Below are 19,379 nucleotides of genomic sequence, written 5' to 3'. Positions count from 1 at the left end.
ATGAGACACCCTATAGAACTGCTTCATGAACTAACTGACCTGAAAATTCTTATGAGTTGATTCATAACCCTTCAGGAATCTTAGAGATCATGGCGGAAAAAACTTTTACAGAATCCTTTCTGTCTGCTTTCCAATACTGGCTCTGTTTTCTAAGCAAGAACACATTTTCTTTTTTTTTTTAATTTTTTTATTAGTTGGAGGCTAATTGCTTCACAACATTTCAGTGGGTTTTGTCATACATTGATATGAATCAGCCATAGATTTACACTTATTCCCCATCCCGATCCCCCCTCCCATCTCCCTCTCCACCCGATTCCTCTGGGTCTTCCCAGTGCACCAGGCCGGAGCACTTGTCTCATGCATCCCACCTGGGCTGGTGATCTGTTTCACCATAGATAGTATACATGCTGTTCTTTTGAAACATCCCACCCTCACCTTCTCCCACAGAGTTCAAAAGTCTGTTCTGTATTTCTGTGTCTCTTTTTCTGTTTTGCATATAGGGTTATCGTTACCATCTTTCTAAATTCCATATATATGTGTTAGTATGCTGTAATGTTCTTTATCTTTCTGGCTTACTTCACTCTGTATAAGGGGCTCCAGTTTCATCCATCTCATTAGGACTGGTTCAAATGAATTCTTTTTGACGGCTGAGTAAAATTCCATGGTGTATATGTACCACAGCTTCCTTATCCATTCATCTGCTGATGGGCATCTAGGTTGCTTCCATGTCCTGGCTATTATAAACAGTGCTGCGATGAACATTGGGGTGCACGTGTCTCTTTCAGATCTGGTTTCCTCAGTGTGTATGCCCAGAAGTGGTATTGCTGGGTCATATGGCAGTTCTATTTCCAGTTTTTTAAGGAATCTCCACACTGTTTTCCATAGTGGCTGTACTAGTTTGCATTCCCACCAACAGTGTAAGAGGGTTCCCTTTTCTCCACAGCCTCTCCAGCATTTATTGCTTGTAGACTTTTGGATAGCAGCCATCCTGACTGGTGTGTAATGGTACCTCATTGTGGTTTTGATTTGCATTTCTCTAATAATGAGTGATGTTGAGCACCTTTTCAAGAAACACATTTTCTTAATCAGATCCATGACTTAGCAATTACACATCTGATGCTTGCACTGTAAGTTTTAGGAAAAGGGGCTAAGAATGCAGTTCTTGATCAGATGGGTTTTTATAGATGAATGTTTGCAGAAATAGAAACCTCAGTGATATTTAGCACTCTCCTAATTAGTCCAGAGTTTATTAACAAATTGTAGCATCAGGAGAGAGCAATCATTTTCCACTGGTCATCCGGAAGACTGATTTGTTTTCTCAACAAACCCTTAAAAAGTTCACCAAATCATTGATGAAACACATAGAAATCAGTGAGGGGACATGAAAATTTATTATTTACTACTATTAAGTTAAATATTAAAATATTGTTATTCTCTTATAAGTGACTGAGGACACAGTCTGGATAAGAGACTGTGATCTCACCCTGCTGGATGTTCTGAGCAGAGGTTATCGTGTTTATAAGTCTTCCCAGGTGACGCTAGTGGTAAAGAACCCACCTGCCAGTGCAGGAGACATAAGAGACCTGGGTTTGATCCCTGGGTTGGGAGGATCCCCTGGTGGAGGGGGATAACAACCCACTCCAGTATTCTTGCCTGGAAAATCCCATGGACAGAGGAGCCAGGTGGGCTACAGTCCATAAGGTCGCAAAGAGTTGGACATGACTAAAATGACAGCATGCACAGCACATGAAGCTATAGAGGAATGAATTAAATCCTACAGATACAGCCCCTGGGAGCATGTCTAGGCTCAACATAAGGAATAACTTTCAAATCGACTCCACCATTTGGTGGAATTCTCTTCTTTGGAAGCACAGGGTTACTTGTCATTGGATGACTCCAATCACAGCCTCAGCAACTTCTTGGCGTAGAAAGCTGAGCCTGAACCTAAATCGTCATGGTAGGGGCTAAACCGAATGACTTCAAAGTCTCCTCCAGCCTTGAGTCTTAATGAAGCTATGAAATTCTAGTCTTTAAACTGGCATGTGAACCAGTTTTCCTCTTTAGATCCCTAAATTGGATCCAATTGCATCAGAAACAGTTTAAAATGAATTTCTCTTTCTTATATACTGTTTTTGCCATCCAAACATAACTCAGTTTTTAGGCCTCATTCCTAAACATTATTTCATATGTTTCACAAATGTTTATAAAAGATCTACTGTGTGCTTGGGAAACCACTCAGTGGGCCCCAGGGGTACATGATTGAACAAAGCGGAGCTTTGACCACAAGGAGCTTGGAGAGGCCAACAGGAAAACGATAGGGAGAAGACAGCCATCTGCGTTTGTAGGGAGATATCAAAGAAGACTTACTTACATAGAAAGCGTTAGTCGCTCAGTCATGTCCAACTCTTTGCGACCCCATGGACTGCAGCCCACCAGGCCTCTGTCCATGGGATTTTCCAGGCAAGGAGTGCCATTTTCCTTTCCTTCTCCAGGACTGCTAATATAGGGCAACCCTAAAAGAGCAGAGGATGACAGCTGGGCACGGAAGAAAGAACAATCCTGCAGAGGGACCAGGGCAGGGAGAGATCTGAAAACATCGCAAGGGACTGAGTAGTCTCCTTTACATGTAATTAATTCCTCCCTCCTCTCGCCTCTCCACAGCCAAAGTGCCAGCGTTCCCCACATCACCCCTTCTTGACTAAAGAATCTAGGTACATGAGTACACAGTGGAGATAACATTGTTGGATAATTGTCTGTTGTTTTTTAATCTTTAGTTTTCAACAAACATTTATCTGCTTTATTACTCAGTATCTCAGCGTCTCCTTCAAGATATTTGTTTCTATCAAAATAAGCTCTCTCTCTCTCTCACACACACACACACAAATAACACAAAATTCTCTTTTTTCCTTCCTAACCTGAAAGTACTAGGGAAAATCCTCCAGTCTCCAGGCTAGTGGAGACATCTAGTGGTCACAGAAGAAAACGACCAGAGCTTCTATGGCAGCTACCAGGAAAATCTTGCCTATGACATGATTCTGAGACTTTGCTCCACAATGTAGTCAACTGGGGGTCTTTACAAACTATTGACATTTTAGCTCCCACATTTAAAAATTCTAGATTGATTAATTTAGGTGTCGGAAGTTTTAAAAGTTCCCCAGATGATTTCAATGTGTAACAGTTTGAGAGTCCCTGAGTTGTTCAGTCGCTCAGTCGTGTCTGGTTCTTTGCGACCTCATGGACTGCAGCATGCCAGACTTCCCTGTCCATCACCATCTCCCGGAGTTTGCTCAAACTCATGTCCATCTAGTCGGTGTTGCCATACAACCATCTCATCCTCTGTCATCCCCTTCTCTTTCTGCCTTCAATCTTTCCCAGCATCAGGGTCTTTTCCAATGAGTTGTCTCTTCACATCAGGTGGTCAAAGTACTGGAGCTTCGGCTTCAGCATCAGTCCTTCCAATGAATATTCAGGGGTTATTTCCTTTAGGATTGATTGGTTTGATCTCCTTGAAGTCCAAGGGGCTCTCAAGAGACTTCTCCAATACCACAATTCGAAGGCATCAATTCTCTGGTGCTCAACCTTTTTTATTGTCTGGCTCACAGCCTTACATGACTACTGGAAAAACCATAACTTTGACTACATGGACCTTTGTCAGCAAAATAATGTCTCTGCTTTTTAATATACTGTTTAGGTTTGCCATTGCTTTTCTCCCAAGGAGCAAGCTCCTTTTAATTTCATGGCTGCAGTCACAATCTGCAGTGCTTTTGGAGCCCAAGAAAACAAAGTCTGTCACTGTTTCTATTGTTTCCCCATCTATTTGCCATGAAGTGATGGGATCGGATGCCATCTTCTTCGTTTATTTGAATGTTGGGTTTTAAACCAGCTTTTTCACTCACTTCTTTCACCATCATCAAGAGGCTCTTTAATTCCTCTTTGCTTTCTGCTATAAGGGTGGTGTCACCTGCATATCTGAAGTTATTGATATTTCTCCCCCAAACCTTGATTCCAGCTTGTGCTTCATCCAGCCTGGCATTTTGCATGATGTGTTCTGCATATAAGTTAAATAAGCAGGAAGACAACATACAGCCATGATGTACTCCTTTCCCAATTTTTTTTCATTTATTTTTTATTAGTTGGAGGCTAATTGCTTTACAATATTATAGTGGTTTTTGCCATACATTGAAATGAATCAGCCATGGATTTACATGTGTTCCCCATCCCGATCCCCCCTCCCACCTCCCTCTCCATCCCATCCCTCTGGGTCTTCCCCGTGCACCAGCCCTGAGCACTTGTCTCATGCATCCAACCTGGGCAGGTGATCTGTTTCACCGTTGATAGTATACTTGTTTCAATGCTATTCTCTCAGAACATCCCACCCTCGCCTTCTCCCACAGAATCCAAAAGTCTGTTTTGTACACCCGTGTCTCTTTTTCTGTTTTGCATATAGGGTTATCATTACCATGTTTTTAAATTCCATATATATGCGTTAGTATACTGTATTGGTGTTTATCTTTCTGGCTTACTTCACTCTGTATAATGGGCTCCAGTTTCATCCATCTCATTAGAACTGATTCAAATGTATTCTTGTTAATGGCTGAGTAATATTCCATGGTGTATATGTACCACAGCTTCCTTATCCATTCGTCTGCTGATGGGCATCTAGGTTGCTTCCATGTCCTAGCAATTATAAACAGTGCTGTGATGAACATTGGGGTGCATGTGTCTCTTTCAGATCTGGTTTCCTCGGTGTGTATGCCCAGGAGTGGGATTGCTGGGTCATATGACAGTCCTATTTCCAGTTTTTTAAGAAATCTCCACACGGTTCTCCATAGCAGCTGTACTAGTTTGTATTCCCACCAACAGTGTAAGAGGGTTCCCTTTTCTGCACACCCTATGCAGCATTTATTGCTTGTAGACTTTTGGATAGCAGCCATCCTGACTGGCGCGTAATGGTACCTCATTGTGGTTTTGATTTGCATTTCTCCGATAATGAGTGATGTTGAGCATCTTTTCATGTGTTAGCCATCTGTATGTCTTCTTTGGAGAAATGTCTGTTTAGTTCTTTGGCCCATTTTTTGATTGGGTCATTTATGTTTCTGGAATTGAGCTTCAGGAGTTGCTTGTATATTTTTGAGATTAATCCTTTGTCTGTTGCTTCGTTTGCTATTATTTTCTCCCATTCTGAAGGCTGGCTTTTCACCTTGCTTATAGTTTCCTTTGTTGTGCAAAAGCTTTTAAGTTTAATTAGGTCCCATTTGTTTATTTTTGCTTTTATTTCCAATATTCTGGGAGGTGGGTCATAGAGGATCCTGCTGTGATTTATGTCGGATAGTGTTTTGCCTATATTCTCCTCTAGGAGTTTTATAGTTTCTGGTCTTATATTTAGATCTTTAATACATTTTGAGTTCATTTTTGTGTATGGTGTTAGAAAGTGTTCTAGTTTCATTCTTTTACAAGTGGTTGACTAGCTTTCCCAGCACCACTTGTTAAAGAGGTTGTCTTTTTTCCATTGTATATCCTTGCCTCCTTTGTTGAAGATAAGATGTCCATAGGTACGTGGATTTATCTCTGGACTTTCTATTCTGTTCCATTGATCTATATTTCTGTCTTTGTGCCAGTACCATACTGTCTTGATGACTGTGGCTTTGTAGTATAGTCTGAAGTCAGGCAGGTTGATTCCTCCAGTTCCATTCTTCTTTCTCAAGATTGCTTTGGCTATTCGAGGTTTTTTGTATTTCCATACAAATTGTGAAATTATTTGTTCTAGTTCTGTGAAAAATACCATTGGTAGCTTGAGAGGGATTGCATTGAATCTATAGATTGCTTTGGGTAGTATAGTCATTTTCACAATATTGATTCTTCCAATCCATGAACACGGTATATTTCTCCATCTATTTGTGTCCTCTTTGATTTCTTTCCTCAGTGTTTTATAGTTTTCTATATATAGGTCTTTCGTTTCTTTAGGTAGATATACTCCTAAGTATTTTATTCTTTTTGTTGCAATGGTGAATGGTATTGTTTCCTTAATTTTTCTTTCTGTTTTCTCATTGTTAGTGTATAGGAATGCAAGGGATTTCTGTGTGTTTATTTTATATCCTGCAACATTACTGTATTCATTGATTAGCTCTAGTAATTTTCTGGCAGAGCCTTTAGGGTTTTCTATGTAGAGGATTATGTTGTCTGCAAACAGTGAGAGTTTTACTTCTTCTTTTCCTATCTGGATTCCTTTTATTTCTTTTTCTGCTCTGATTGCTGTGGCCAACACTTCCAAAACTATGTTGAACAGAAGTGGTGAGACTGGGCACCCTTGTCTTGTTCCTGACTTTAAGGGAAATGCTTTCAATTTTTCACCATTAAGGATAATGTTTGCTGTGGGTTTGTCATATATAGCTTTTATTATGATGAGGTATGTTCCTTCTATTCCTGTTTTCTGGAGTGTTTTTATCATAAATGGATGTTGGATTTTGTCAAAGGCTTTTTCTGCATCTATTGAGATAATCATATGGTTTTTATCTTTCAATTTGTTAATGTGGTGTATTACACTGATTGATTTGCGGATATTAAAGAATCCTTGCATTCCTGGGATAAAGCGCACTTGGTCATGATGTATGATCTTTTTAATGTGTTGTTGGATTCTGTTTGCTAGAATTTTGTTAAGGATTTTTGCATCTATGTTCATCAGTGATGTTGGCCTGTAGTTTTCTTTTTTTGTGGCATCTTTGTCTGGTTTTGGTATTAGGGTGATGGTGGCCTCATAGAATGAGTTTGGAAGTTTGCCTTCTTCTGCAATTTTCTGGAAGAGTTTGAGTAAGATAGGTGTTAGCTCTTCTCTAAATTTTTGGTGGAATTCAGCTGTGAAGCCATCTGGTCCTGGGCTTTTGTTTGCTGGACGATTTCTGATTACAGTTTCGATTTCCATGCTTGTGATGGGTCTGTTAAGATCTTCTATTTCTTCCTAGTTCAGTTTTGGAAAGTTATACTTTTCTAAGAATTTGTCCATTTCTTCTTATTAGCATATAGCTGCTGGTAGTAGTCTCATATGATCCTTTGTATTTCAGTGTTGTCTGTTGTGATCTCTCCATTTTCATTTCTAATTTTGTTGATTTGGTTCTTCTCCCTTTGTTTCTTGATGAGTCTGGCTAACGGTTTGTCAATTTTATTTACCTTTTCAAAAAACCAGCTTTTAGCTTTGTTGATTTTTGCTATGGTCTCTTTTGTTTCTTTTGCATTTATTTCTGCCCTAATTTTTAAGATTTCTTTCCTTCTACTAACCCTGGGGTTCTTCATTTCTTCCTTCTCTAGTTGCTTTAGGTGTAGAGTTAGGTTATTTATTTGACTTTTTTCTTGTTTCTTGATGTAAGCCTGTATTGCTATGAACCTTCCTGTTAGCACTGCTTTTAGTGTCCCATAGGTTTTGGGATGTTGTTTTTTCGTTTTCATTTGTTTCTATGCATATTTTGATTTCTTTTTTGATTTCTTCTATGATTTGTTGGTTATTCAAAAGCATGTTATTTAGCCTCCATATGTTTGAATTTTTAATAGTTTTTTTCCTGTAATTGAGATCTAATCTTACTGCATTGTGATCAGAAAAGATGACTGGGATGATTTCAGTTTTTTTTAATTTACCAAGGCTAGATTTATGGCCCAGGATGTGATCTATTCTGGAGAAGGTTCTGTGTGCACTTGAGAAAAAGGTGAAATTGATTGTTTTGGGGTGAAATGTCCTATAGATATCAATTAGGTCTAGCTAGACCATTGTGTCATTTAAAGTTTGTGTTTCCTTGTTAATTTTCTGTTTAGTTGATCTATCCATAGGTGTGAGTGGGGTATTAAAGTCTCCCACTATTATTGTGTTGTTGTTAATTTCCCCTTTCATTCTTGTTAGCATTTGCCTTACATATTGAGGTGCTCCTATGTTGGGTGCATATATATTTATAATTGTTATATCTTCTTCTTGAATTGATCCTTTGATCATTATGTAGTGTCCTTCCTTGTCTCTTTTCACAGCCTTTATTTTAAAGTCTATTTTATCTGATATGAGTATTGCGACTCCTGCTTTCTTTTGGTCTCCGTTTGCATGAAATATTTTTTCCAGCCCTTCACTTTCAGTCTGTATGTGTCCCTTGTTTTGAGGTGGGTCTCTTGTAGACAGCATATATAGGGGTCTTGCTTTTGTATCCATTCAGCCAGTCTTTGTCTTTTGGTTGTGGCATTCAACCCATTTACATTTAAGGTAATTATTGATGAGAATGGTCCCGTTGCCATTTGCTTTGTTGTTTTGGGTTCGTGTTCATACAACCTTTCTGTGTTTCCTATCTAGAGAAGATCCTTTAGCATTTGTTGAAGAGCTGGTTTGGTGGTGCTCAATTCTCTCAACTTTTGCTTGTCTGTAAAGCTTTTGAATTCTCCTTCATATCTGAGTGAGATCCTTGCTGGGTACAGTAATCTGGGTTGTAGGTTATTCTCTTTCATTACTTTAAGTATGTCCTGCCATTCCCTTCTGGCCTGAAGAGTTTCTATTGAAAGATCAGTTGTTATCCTTATGGGAATCCCCTTGTGTGCTATTTGTTGTTTCTCCCTTGCTGCTTTTAATATTTTTTCTTTGTGTTTGATCTTTGTTAATTTGATTAATATATGTCTTGGGGTGTTTCGCCTTGGGTTTATCCTGTTTGGGACTCTCTGGGTTTCTTGGACTTGTGTCACTATTTCCTTCCCCATTTTGGGGAAGTTTTCAGCTATTATCTCCTCGAGTATTTTCTCATGGCCTTTCTTTTTGTCTTCTTCTGGGACTCCTATGATTCGAATGTTGGGGCATTTCACATTGTCCAAGAGGTCCCTGAAGTTGTCCTCATTTCTTTTAATTCTTTTTTATTTTTTCCTCTCTGCTTTATTTATTTCCACCATTTTATCTTCTACCTCACTTATCCTATCTTCTGCCTCTGTTATTCTACTGTTGGTTCCCTCCAGAGTGTTTTTGATCTCATTTATTGCATTATTCATTTTTAATTGACTCTTTATTTCTTCTAGGTACTTGTTAAACATTTCTTGCATCTTCTCAATCCTTGTCTCCAGGCTATTTATCTGTAACTCTATTTTGTTTTCAGGATTTTGGATCATTTTTATTATCATTATTCTAAATTATTTTACAGGTAGATTCCCTATCTTCTCCTCTTTTGTTTGGCTTGGTGGGCATTTTTCATGTTCCTTTACCTTCTGGGTATTTCTCTGCCTTTTCATCTTATTTAGATTGCTGTGTTTGGGGTGGCCTTTCTGTATTCTGGTAATCTGTGGTTCTTTTTTATTGTGGAGGTTTCTCCCAGTGGGTGGGGCTGGACGTTTGGCTTGTCGAGTTGCTGGTTAGGGAAGCTTGTGTTGGTGTTCTAGTGGGTGGAGCTGGATTTCTTCTCTCTGGAGTGCAATGGAGTGTCCAGTAGTGAGTTTTGAGATGGGTCTATGGGTTTTGTGTGATTTTGGGCAGCCTATATGTTGACAATCAGAGCTATGTTCCTGCATTGCTGGAGAATCTGTGTGGTATGTCTTGCTCTGGAACTTACTGGCTCTTGGGTGGTGGTTGGTTTCTGTGTAGGTATGGAGGCTTTTGGATGATCTCTTATTAATCGATGTTCCCTGTAGTCAGGAGTTCTCTGGTGTTCTAGGTTTTGGGCTTAAGCCTCTTGCCTCTGGATTTCAGTCTTATTCTTCCAGTAGCCTCAAGACTTCTCCATCCATACAGCACTGATAATAAAACTTCTAGGTTAATGGTGAAAGGATTCTCCACAGTAACGGACACCCAGAGAGTTTCACAGAGTTATATGAAGAAGAGGAGAGGGAGGAAGGAGATAGAGATGAGCAGGAGGAGAAAAAGGGATATTCAAGAGAAGAGAGATGGATCTAGGCAGTACTCTGTTCCCTAAATGTTCTCCGTAGCCCAGAACACCCACAGAGATTCACAGAATTGAATTGAGAAAAGAAGGGGGAGGGAGGAAAAAGAGGTGATCTGGGGGAGAAAAAGGAGAGTTAAAAGGGAGGAAATATAGGTGATCTGGGGGAGAAAAAGGAGAGTTAAAAGGAGAGTTTAAAAGGAGAGTTAAAAAGGAGAGAGAAAAGGAGAGTGATCAAACCAGTAATCACACTCCTGAGTAAAAATGGGTAATGAAGGTTGGATTCTTAAATGTCCAAAATTGATATCAAATACTGAAAAACAAAGATTAAAAATCTAGAGTAGAGGTTAGACTCTTAAAAATACAATATTAAAAAAAACAAAAACACAAAAAATTTAAGAAATATATATGAAGTTCACTTTAAAAATAGGGTCTGTTTTTTTTTTTTTGCCAGGTTCTAGTGGGTTATAAAAATGAAAATTAAGGAGTAATAGAGGACTTTTAAAAAAAAGAAAGAGAAAAAAAATTTTTTAATTCAAAAAATAGTAAAAATATATTTAGGAATTTCTCTGGAGCTGTTGAGGTCAGTGTGGTTTCGGTTCAGTTTCAGATAGCTCCACATTCCAGCTTACACTTCTCGATATCTATAGGCCCCTTCCAGTGTAGTCGGTGTTACCTACAGGGATTGTAATCTGTTGCACCGGTCACTTCTGAAGCGGTTCCCTTTGTTTATTTGGCTTCTGTTTGCAGGTTTCTACAGTGTCTAATTTCCGCCCTGACACACGCGGGTGGAGGTGCTCTCTTGTTCAGGCTCGCTTGTTCAGTCGCGCTGTGGGGAGGGAGGGGCCCTGCAGACAAACTTCACTGGCGTGTGTGGGGAGCACTCGCAGTGTTCCGGCCACACTGGGTTTGCCCCCGCTCACGGCACGTGTGCTACACTGCTCGGGCTCCAGGCTGCTCTCCAGGGAGCGGGCCCTGAGTTGCATGCACTTCCCAGGCCTAAGCCACTCAGGTTCAGGTTTTCGGGTACTCCACAAAGACGCAGACTCGGTTGGGCCTGTGTTTTGTGCCTTCTCCATCCAAGCAGCTCAGGCAGCCAGGAGCCTGACCAGCGCACTCTCCCCGGGTGCAGTGCGCCTTATCCCCTCTGCGGTCCCAGCCTCAGTTTCCGGGCGCGCTGGTCTGTTGCGCCTTGTGTCTCTTCTGGGGAGCTGATTTCTGGCTGTGACCCTCCCAGCAGATGTCAACTATCCAGAATCTCAGGAAGTCTTTGGTTAGAAGCTGGAAGCCTGTTTGCAGTTTGGTAGGGGATGCTGTCTCTGGGGCCAAGTTTGCCCCTTTCCCCTCCTCCCTGACTCCTGCCTCTGGTGGGGGATGGGCCAGTCCGCTGGCTAGCTCTTCTCTGGTATTCGCTCAGTGCTTTGTTCTGGGAATGGGCGGGTAGTGCCCAAGTTTAGGGCTTTTCCCAGGTTAATTCTCTCTCTCTTGCTATCCCACAGTTTAAGTTGCTATCTTACATTAGCTCCCTCCCATTGCCCTCAGGGCATTCAGGCCAGGTCCTTACCCTAAGCACTGCCGCCCGCTCCTCTCCGTTCAACCCCCACTTGCTGGTGGCGGATGCGAACATCTGGGGTACTTTTCTGCTGGGAGTTGTTTTTAGGCATGTAATCTGTGGGTTTTATTTATTTTTCCTCCCAGTTAGGTTGCCCTCCGAGATTCGAAAACTTCCCCCAGACCCGCCAGTGAGAGGGTTTCCTGGTGTTTGGAAACTTCCTCTATTAAGACTCCCTTCCCGGAACGGATCTCCGTCCCTAACTCTATTGTCTCTGTTTTTGTCTTTTATATTTTGTCCTACCTCCTTTCAAAGACAATGGGCTGCTTTTCTGGGTGTCTGATGTCCTCTGCTAGTGATCAGAAGTTGTTTTGTGGAGTTTGCTCAGCGTTCAAATGATCTTTCGATTATTTGTTGGGGAGAAAGTGGTCTCTCTGTCCTATTCCTCTGCCATCTTAGCTCCTCCCCCCTCCTTTCCCAATTTTGAACCAGGAGTTAGGCACCTCCTTTAGGGTTTAATCCCTGAGCAAAGAAAGCCTGCCTTTCAAGACGTTATCAGAGCTGGCAGACTTATGTGATCATTAGAGTTTACTTTAAAGGCATTGAATTCTCAAGGAGTATTAAGCATCATAAATTCTTATGGACGCCCAACATTAGAAGCTTTGGTTCCTTGTTAGACAGTTCCATCTCTCTCTTCAACTTCTTTTCTTTCAAGAGAGACAAAATTGCAACAGTCTCTTCTGCAGTCAGATCAGAGCATTTTGTATCTATATCAATTTGCTAATCAGTGAGGTGTGTTCCCTGTATTAATAAAGTAGTACTCATGCAGGGGCTTTGCTAGTGGCTCCAAAATAAAGTATCTGCCTGCAATGCAGGAGACACAGGAGATGCAGGTTCAATCCATGGGTTGGGAAGACCCGATGGAGGAGGAAATGGCAGCCCACTCCGGTATTCTTACCTGGGAAATCCCATGGACAGAGAAGCCTGGCAGCCTATAGTCCATGGGGTCCCATGGGGTCGCAAAGAGTCAGACACAACTGAGCATGCACACACCAACTCACACATTTTATTTGGACATTATGACAACAATTTAGTTTTTTGTTATTTAGTATATCTGGTCCTTGTAGGTGCTTTTATGTCAACATCATGCTCAATTATAAGCTCTTGAATAAAGGGGATTTTATTATCAAGTCATAAAATATACAAGTTCTTTGTATAACTTAATATGCTGGGAACTGTGCTGGGGACTACCTATAGGAGATACAAATTATTTTAGGCATAACTTTTATTTTCAGGGAACTTGAAGTCAAAGTGAAGAGACAATACAGGGACCTGAGTAATTAAAACACATGACAAAGTTCAGCAAGAATTATTAGAGCCAAAAATGCATTGTTTTCAGGAGACAGAAAGAGGGAACCAGCAAAGGTTTCATGGAGGAGATGGCATTTAATAGGAGCCTTAAAGGATGAGCATGATTTCTTAAGGGAGAGACATTTTTGGCATGTTAGACATCTACCCATGTATTTATTAATTAACTATTATACTGTGCTGTGCTGTGTTCAGTCACTCAGTCATGTCTGACTCTTTGCAACCCTATGGACTATAGCCCACCAGGCTCTTGTGTCCACGGGATTCTCCAGGCAAAATACTGGAATGGGTTGATGTGTCCTCTTCCAGGGGATCGTCCCAACCCAGGGATGGGACCTGTATCTCCTATGTCTCCTGCATTGTAGGCCAATTCTTTACCACTGAGCCATCCTGATAAATGTTAGTTGCTTTTCTGGGCACAGGAAATAGAACGGTGCCCCCCAAATGATAAGATTCCCTGTTTTCATGGAGCTTAACTTCTAGTGGAAAAAGACAACAAATAAATAAAGAATAAACAGTTGAAGGATTTTAGGTAGTGAGAAATGATGTATGGGAAAGAAAACAGGACAACTGATTTGAAAGTAAAAAGGAGCGGGTAGCAAAGTGAAGAGGAACTAAAAAGCCTCTTGATGACAGTGAAAGAGGAGAGTGAAAAAGTTGGCTTAAAGCTCAACATTCAGAAAACTAAGATCATGGCATCTGGTCCCATCACCTCATGGGAAATAGATGGGGAAACAGTGGAAACAGTGGCTGACTTTATTTTTGGGGGGCTCCAAAATCACTGCAGATGGTGATTGCAGCCATGAAATTAAAAGACGCTTACTCTTTGGAAGGAAAGTTATGACCAACTAGACAGCATTTTAAAAAGCAGAGACATTACTTTGCCAACAAAGGTCCATCTAGTCAAGGCTATGGTATTTCCAGTGGTCATGTATGGATGTGAGAGTTGGACTGTGAAGAAAGCTGAGTACTGAAGAATTGATGCTTTTGAACTATGGTGTTGGACTCTTGAGAGTCCCTTGGACTGCAAGGAGATCCAACCAGTCCATCCTAAAGGAGATCAGTCCTAGGTGTTCATTGGAAGGACTGATGCTGAAGCTGAAACTCCAATACTTTGGCCACCTCATGCGAAGAGTTGACTCATTGGAAAAGACCCTGATGCTGGGATGGATTGGGGGCAGGAGGAGAAGGCGATGACAGAGGATGAGATGGCTGGATGACATCACTGACTCGATGGACATGAGTTTGAGTAAACCCCAGGAGTTGGTGATGGACAGGGAGACCTGGCGTGCTGCGATTCATGGGGTTGCAAAGAGTTGGACACGACTGAGTGACTGAATTGAACTGAACTGAGCACAGTGTGAGAGGGCTCCCCAGACAAATGAAAGGAAGAAGCCAACCATGATAAAGGTCTTAGGAGGAGTGTTCCAGGGGAGAAGAGGTTGTAAAGGCCCAAAGATAAGAAGCACAGAATGGTCAAGAAGCAAAGAAGGCCAAGGTGGCTAGAACATTGTATGCAAGGTAGAGAATGGGCTGAAGAGAGAACACAGAACAGGCAACAGTTAGCCCTGATGAGCTGTTTAGGAAATATGAATTCTCTTCCAATGTATTCTTTAAGACAGCATAGAAAAAATCCGAACAAAATTTTTGACCTGCCCAAGGGGAAAGAAGCCATGTCCCTTACCCTTTCCACTGCCTCCCCTGGTCCTGGGAATTATAGGATAGGAAAGACTGCCATAGCTAAAGTGTCATAGACTAGAGTCATAGTGGAGAAGGTGAAAAAGATGTGGGGGACTGGAGTTGTCATTTGGAAGTAGGCCAACTGGGTCAATGGTGGGGGAGCAGTAAGAGAAACACAGGATGTGATGGAAGCAGCCTTCAAATCCTAGGGACACTCAGCCTAGACTAGGAGGAGGAAGTCCTTCTCAGACTGCTGTATTCAGAGATCTCATGGTAAGTCAGGAAGGTAGAGTGTAAGGGGAGGCAAAAGGAGAAGACAAGGTGAATTGAAGAAGAGAGAAGTCCAAGTCCTTACAAAGCACATCAAGAAATGTGCACCTAGAGCATCCAGCAATGGGAACCCATGCAAGAGCTGTGAGTAGTGAGCTGGAAAGGCAAGTGGTCATGATTCCAGTGCAGAGAGTCCAACAGGAGCATGTGGGAGGGGGTATGAAATAGATCAATTTGAAAACTATCACAGCAATTCAGTTAGGAGACAACAGGGTCCTCAAGCAGGAGCGCTTTTTTCCTGCCAGCGTGCAGTTGGCAACATTTAGAGTTGTTCTTGATTGTCACAACTCTGGGCTTGGTTCCACTGGCTACCTGTAGTAGGCAGAGCCAGAGATGCTGCTAAACACCCTCAATGCACAAGACACCTCTCCACACCCCCCAAACAATGAGGTATTATCTGCTCTAAAATGTCAGCAGGGCCAAGCTTGAGAAACACTGACCTACACTAAGGCAACAGTTCAGTTCAGTTCAGTCGCTCAGTCGTGTCAGACTCTGCAACCCCATGGACTGCAGCATGCCAGGCCTCCCTATCCATCACCAACTCCCGGAGGCCACTCAAACTCATGTCCATCGAGTCAGTGATGCCATCCAACCATCTCATCCTCTGTCTTCCCCTTCTCCTCCTGCCCTCAATCTTTCCTAGCATCAGGATCTTTTCAAATGAGTCAGCTCTTTGCATCAGGTGGCCAAAGTATTGGAGTTTCAGCTTCAACATCAGTCCTTCCAGAACATTCAAGACTGATTTCCTTTAGGATGGACTGGTTGGATCTTCTTGCAGTCCAAGGGACTCTCAAGAGTCTTCTCCAATACCACAGTTCAAAAGCATCAATTCTTCGATGCTCAGCTTTCTTTATAGTTCAACTCTCACATTCAAACGTGACCACTGGAAAAACCATAGCCTTGACTAGACAGACCTTTGTTGGCAAAGTAATGTCTTTGCTTTTTAATATGCTGTCTAGGTTGGTCATAACTTTCCTTCCAAGGAGTAAATGCTTTTTTATTTCATGGCTGCAGTCACCATCTGCAGTGATTCTGGAGCTCCCAAAAATAAGTCTCTCACTGTTTCCACTGCTTCTCCATCTATTTACCATAAAGTGATGGGGCTGGATGCCATGATCTTTGTTTTCTGAATGTTGAGCTTTAAGCCAACTTTTTCACTATCTTCTTTCACTTTCATTAAGAGGCTCTTTAGTTCTTCTTCACTTTCTGCCATAAGGGTGGTGTCATCTACATATCTGAGGTTACTGATATTTCTCCTGGCAATCTTGATTCCAGTTTGTGCTTCCTCCAGCCCAGTGTTTCTCATGATGTACTCTGCATATAAGTTAAAGAAGCAGGGTGACAATATACAGCCTTGACATACCCCTTTTCCTATTTGGGACCAGCCTATAGTTCCATGTCCAGTTCTAACTGTTGCTTCCTGACCTGCATACAGATTTCTGAAGAGGCATGTCAGGTGGTCTGGTATTCCCATCTCTTTCAGAATTTTCCACAGTTTATTTTGATCCACACAGTCAAAGGCTTTGGCATAGTCAATAAAGCAGAAATAGATGTTTTTCTGGAACTCTTTTGCTTTTTTGATTATCCAGTGCATGTTGGCAATTTGATCTCTGGTTCCTCTAAGACAACAGTACATGCACTGAAATGAAAGGGGCAGAATAGAGAGGACTACGTGATATATCAGATCCAAGAAACCATCATCAGGCTTTTGGGGTGAATGTGGAAGTCATGGTGGTCTTTACTGAGAGAGGAATTCTATGAAGAGGACAGAGTAGGTCTGCGGAGGAGAAGCTGGAGAATTCAGTTTGACCGCTGAGCTGGAGAACTGAGTTGGAGATGTCTGTGGGACCAGAAATTAGAAATAGGAGTTGTAGTTGAATATATAAGATTTCTTGACAAGGGAGGAGTCTTGGAAGGTAATTGCTGAGTACACAGGGAAGTCAAGAGAAGACACCTGGATAGGGACGGAATGAGGCTACATCTTTAGCTGGATTTAGTGTCCATCCATGTACACATGATGCCTGGAAGTGTTGGGGGAGCATCTGGCGCTGGCATCACTTGTAACAGCAATGTTTATATTGTCTTTTTTTACAGGAGCGAATACAGGCCGATGAAGTGATCGCGATCCTGGATCAAGAACAGCAAGGGAAGCACGAACTGAATATCAATCCCAAAGATGAGCTATAAAAATGAGAAGAAGAGTACTCTATCAAATATTTATTTAAATTGTTAATCTTATGAGAACTTTTTTATTTTTGTACAGAGCCACGGTATAAATTAACATGTTAATATGAGTCAGCGAATCTCCCTTCTGTGCCTAAGGATGCTTGCTTTGCCTCAGTCTGTCTGTCTGTCTTGGTTTTCCCAGCAGATTGTCTCTCAAAGCCCAGTCACCCCTTCCCCCCCTCCCTGCCGTGCGCATGCGCACACACACACACACACACGCACACACACACACACACGCACACACACACACACACACACACACACACACACACACACTTCATTTGCTGCAGATCCTAAAACTCAAGCAGAAAGAATAAGTCCATTCCTGGCGAAACAACTCCCATGCATGCCCAGATCTAAAGTTAGAGTGTGATTGGACTCAGAAGGCTTTTCTGGCTCTGTGCCTTTCAGCCAATGTCTCTCCCAGAGCTGATGGCTGTGACTCTGAAGAGTCTATGGCGAGGTCAGAACTGCTTCAAGTCACTGCCCTGAGGGCCCCCCAGGCTCTGCAAAGGAGCAGCTCTGATGAAGACTATGAGATGGAGGGGTCAGCCTCCCCAGGCCTGGGTGGAGTTTTTTACTCTGGTGTTGTTAGCACAGAGCACCCTTACACTGGAAGCTTTGATTCACCCTCCACTATGCACTAGTCCAGAAAGGACTGCCCTAGGATTGCTGTCTTTAAAAACTGTTGTTCAAGGGTTGAAGTAGAATGGCTCTTCATCCCAGCAATTCTGGAAGAAAATCTTTAATCCTACCTGAATGTGGGCACCATGGCTACATTGCCCGAGAGAGGGATGTTTTGTTCTTCAGGGAGAAAAAATGGATTTCTGGTTGATTCCACTCTTCATCTGAGTGTATTTTGAGCCCCCCTCCCCCTTCCCCCACCTTTGGCACTCTCCAGCTCATGGATTTTAGTGTTTATATCTGATTTGTTTAATAAAGGGAGGCTTGTTTTAATATCTAGCATTTGTTTTTCTTCTCCCAAATGTTTGGTTTATCTCCAGGTAATCCAAACAGGAGCTTTGGGGACCACCCAGGGATAATATTGGGTCACAGTTCATTTTGTTGGCAGGGGCTTGGGGCTGCAAGGAAGGTATGAGCATTCCTACTGAAGAAACAGAGATGGTTAGCAAAAAGGTGTTAATCCAGAGAATATCTGGGGTCCTTGATGCTGGTTCTAAGGAAGATACTGCCAAGATAGTGTTTTACGGGGGTGGGGAATGGGGTTATTCTGGCCGAGAGAGTCTGCTCCACTAAACCAGGGGAGATCACCTGCCTCTTTGATGGGCAGTGGTAGAGTCTGTAGCCCTTAAGAAAGCCAACAGATAAAAACATTTTCTAGGGACTTATCTGGTGGTCCAGTGGCTAAGACTGCTCCCAGTGCAGTAGATCCAAGCTCCATCCCTGGTCAGGGAGCTAGATCCCACATGTTGCAATTAAAATCCCGCACTAAGAGCTCTGCAAGATAGTCTGCAACATGCTGCAGTGAAAATCGAAGATCCCATGTGCTGTAATGAAGACCCAGCACAGCCAAATAAATACTTTTTAAAAATAGCAAAAATATATTCAATCATTATTAAAAAATTGATAAAAATCACATTTGCTTTCTGCCATTTATGATCTTGGGTAGTGGTAAGAACATTCATCCTTTGAGACTGAAAAATTGAGTCATAATGACTTGTGTGCCATCTGTTTTTCACCCAGCCCTCTGGTTGGGGGAGTGGAAAGACCATTAGATTATAATCCCAGCCCGATCAAATATGCTATGCTGTGTGACCTGGAGCTAGTCTCTTTCCCTTTCTGGGCTTCAGTCTCCTCTAAAAATGACATCATTGCCAGTAATTGTTTCCAGAAATCGTCCCTCTTGATCTAAATACAAAACAAAGCCAAAAGAAAACAAACCTAAAAATCTGATTTTAGAAATATTCACAAATACCAAATTTACTTCTACTAACATTTGGAGAATTGTGAATGGGTTCATTATGTGTGCATGTGATTTTAAAACCCGGAACCTAATTTTAGGTCTGAAATTCCCTGAGCTTTGGAACAGGAGGTTGCTATTTGTCTGCTCCTTTACTGAGAAGTGTTTGCTGACGCTCAGATTTGCTGATAGGAGGTTCTGGCCAAGGATCTAATTTCTGTTTTCTGGCAACAAGGCATCAACAAAGAAAACCGTCTTTGGCTCAATGCGGTCCCCGCTTCCTGGGTGCTCCCGGTGCTCTGGGAGAGGCCAGGACTCCAGCAGCGAGTCTTCCTTTCAGTCGCACAGACAGTGAGCAGAGGCCTCAGGAGATGGGAGTCAGGGTAAATCCCCATTTTGTACCATCCCTGACAACACAGAG

General features: G+C 42.0%; 1 protein-coding gene across 1 annotated transcript in view; it reads left to right on the top strand.

The window, feature by feature from the left end:
• Positions 1-18,000, top strand: part of P3H2 (prolyl 3-hydroxylase 2) — a 177,389-nt gene extending 159,389 nt beyond the window's left edge. The window contains exon 15 of the mRNA XM_043873909.1: positions 16,906-18,000. Within this exon, the coding sequence (XP_043729844.1) occupies positions 16,906-16,998 (93 nt within the window). The 3' untranslated portion in view covers positions 16,999-18,000. The remainder of the gene's footprint in view (positions 1-16,905) is intronic.
• The last annotated feature ends 1,379 nt before the right edge of the window (positions 18,001-19,379 follow it).

The sequence above is a fragment of the Cervus elaphus genome, chromosome 19 (assembly GCF_910594005.1).
Source record: "Cervus elaphus chromosome 19, mCerEla1.1, whole genome shotgun sequence".
Classification (NCBI taxonomy): Eukaryota; Metazoa; Chordata; class Mammalia; order Artiodactyla; family Cervidae; genus Cervus; species Cervus elaphus.
This window is presented reverse-complemented; position numbering and strand designations above follow the sequence as displayed.